Genomic DNA, 2,603 nt, shown 5'->3' with positions numbered 1-2,603 from the left:
CATATATAAGGCAAAACTTAATCTTCACTCATAAACAAGCAACATATTCTACACAGATAAGGGGGCAAAAGGGGAATGAAAAATTTATCAAAGAAATCAGTTGCTTGGAATGGACAGTGATATTAAATACTTCAGGCCTAATTTTCTTTTTTCTACTTCTTGGGACTATTTATTCCTCCTTAATACAAAAGACTCTTTTCTAGACTCTTTGATTCACCTTTGTACTTCATTTTGCCTTTGAAAACATTATCTTGGAGAAGAATTTTTATTATTTTTTCTATTGCTGAATCCTGAGGTGTTTCTAATTTCTGAAACAGAACAACACTTTTCTCCAAAAAATAAGTGTTATTTTAAAAATTCTGGTTATTTACCATGTGAAAATATGATTTATATTGTACAAAAACCCAAAGCATTTTAATACAATTTTGGTTTTAATTTGCTTTGTTTGTATGTTTTTGCAAAATACAAAGGTCATCACAGGTCTTCCATCTAAGAAGAAAGGTGCTCTGCACATTTGTTCACAGTAATTTTGTTCCGTTCTCTTTCTTGGCTATTCTCTTTTTTCTGTTTAAAGTATAATATATTACAACTATAGTAAAGCAAATAATTCCTATCAAACCTAAGGCTGTTAAAACTCCTTTCAATATAAGACAATCTCTGGCAAGTACAGGAGAATTCTGAGAAATAACCAGAGAGCTTTGGACAATGTTGGAAACAGCAGACTGTAAGGAGCTTCTATCCATTCCTCGTATTGCCACATACATTCTGTGACTGTCTTGTTTCTTTCCATCAAACTGATGTTCAGGTTCATTTGTGAAAAGCTTTGGTGAGAATGTAAATATCTCCTTCATGCCAGCTTCCTGAGGATTTAGCTTTGATGCATTCACTAAAATGGCATTGTTAAAGTCATCTTGTATATTCTGCAGACTTCTGCTCATTCGTATTTCATAGCTTGTAGCTGAAAGTGAAAATATATAAATAGGAAGATGAAGTCAATTAAGTAACTTTTCTAGTTTATTAGAAATGACTAATGAGCATAACAACAAATAAATCAAAATACTTAAGAATAAACATAAGAAGAACTGTGCATGTGAATAAAGCTTTAAAATACTACATAAAGACTCAAAGCCTGAACAAGTAATGTTCCTTGAATAGCAAGATTCAAAATAATAAAGATGTTATTTTACCTTAGGTTATTTTGTAAACTTTATGTGATTCTATTAAAAATGTGTCCAATATATATTTTAATTCATCAAGATTATTACAAAATTTCATGTAAAATAAATAATCAGCCTTCTGGTTACAGTCAAATGCCTTAGGCACTATACCACCAGAGCTCCCAAATAATCAAGAATGGCCACATGAAGACTGAAAGAATGCAATGTTTAAAGACTAACCCTATTAGATATAAAAACACTATGATGCTTCAACAATTAAAACATTGTATGACTGCTGATGAATGGACATGTCTAAACAATAGGCTGAAATACATTTGCGAATTTAATATATGATAAAGTCTGAATTCAAATTAATGGGGGGGAATATAAATTTCTCATTAAATGGTTATGACAATTGGGTGAAATTATGGGAAAAATAAAATTGGATCCATGCCTCAAACCTTCTAGCAGGACAGACCCAAATGTGATAAAAAAAAGATATGTGTAAAATATAAAAATTCTGAATAGAAAACAATGAATTAGTTCCAGTATAATCTTGAAGTGGGGAGTGCCCTTCTAATTATGACTCAAAATCTAAAAGTCATAAAACAGAAAATTAATAAATTTGAATATATAAAATGAAAAACTTGTACATGGAGCATCATTCTAATCAAGTATAAACATAAAAGCTAATATTTACAATTCATATCAAAGGGAAAGTTTAATTCTAGTAATAGTAGAGTAGAGTCTATTGGACTAACTATTCAACATATAATAGTTATTAAGCCTGGAAAAAAAAAAAAAGAAATGGAAAGCTCTGGATTTAGATAAAAATCAGGTAGAAATTAGGAGTGATTCACATCTGTATAGTTTTTCCCCTGTTGGCACTTCTCACTCCAGTACAGATGGTTAGCAACAGAAGGCCATTATTTTATTGTTCTGAGAAGTCAGAGAACTGATTTGGTGATGACAAAGTAGTTGGAAATTGAGGGAAACATCCCCAAAAGAGGAGAGCCAAAATCTGTATATTAACTTCTCTCAAATCATTGGAAGACCTCTGAATTATGTATGTGTACGTGTGGATGAAACATAAAGGAACTCAAGGGAAAACCAAAAGTTAGAATCCTGAAAAAGTGAGCAGAGTTTTATGTAAACGAATGCCCAGTCCAGTGAAGATTGGAGTTTGAGGCTTGCCAGGTTAGAGGAACTTGATAGATACTTTGAGATTTCCACCGAAAAGCTACAAGGGCCATGTCTTAGGAATAATTACTAAGTTCCAGAATTAAGGGATATACTATAAAATTAAGAGCAAAGCTGATATAGATAAATCTCTTCAAGTTCAAGATAATCCATGAATTATTTGATTGTCTACTAGAAAAACTTCAAAACTCTTCAGAAGAAGAGAATAGAATCCAAAATCTCTACAATTTACCATCACAATGTCCA

At 31.5% G+C, this 2,603-nt stretch overlaps 1 protein-coding gene across 1 annotated transcript in view; it reads right to left on the bottom strand.

The window, feature by feature from the left end:
- Window positions 1–518: 518 nt before the first annotated feature.
- The window catches only part of CLCA2 (chloride channel accessory 2), a 43,279-nt gene continuing 41,194 nt past the window's right edge, over window positions 519–2,603 (bottom strand). Inside the window, exon 14 of the mRNA XM_007946196.2 lies at window positions 519–958. Within this exon, the coding sequence (XP_007944387.2) occupies window positions 519–958 (440 nt within the window). The remainder of the gene's footprint in view (window positions 959–2,603) is intronic.

Source organism: Orycteropus afer, unplaced genomic scaffold (genome assembly GCF_000298275.1).
Source record: "Orycteropus afer afer isolate SDZICR_OR568_19922 unplaced genomic scaffold, OryAfe1.0 scaffold00152, whole genome shotgun sequence".
In the NCBI taxonomy this organism is placed as follows: domain Eukaryota; kingdom Metazoa; phylum Chordata; class Mammalia; order Tubulidentata; family Orycteropodidae; genus Orycteropus; species Orycteropus afer.
Note: the sequence above shows the minus strand (reverse complement) of the source record. Positions and strands in the feature narration are given on the sequence as shown.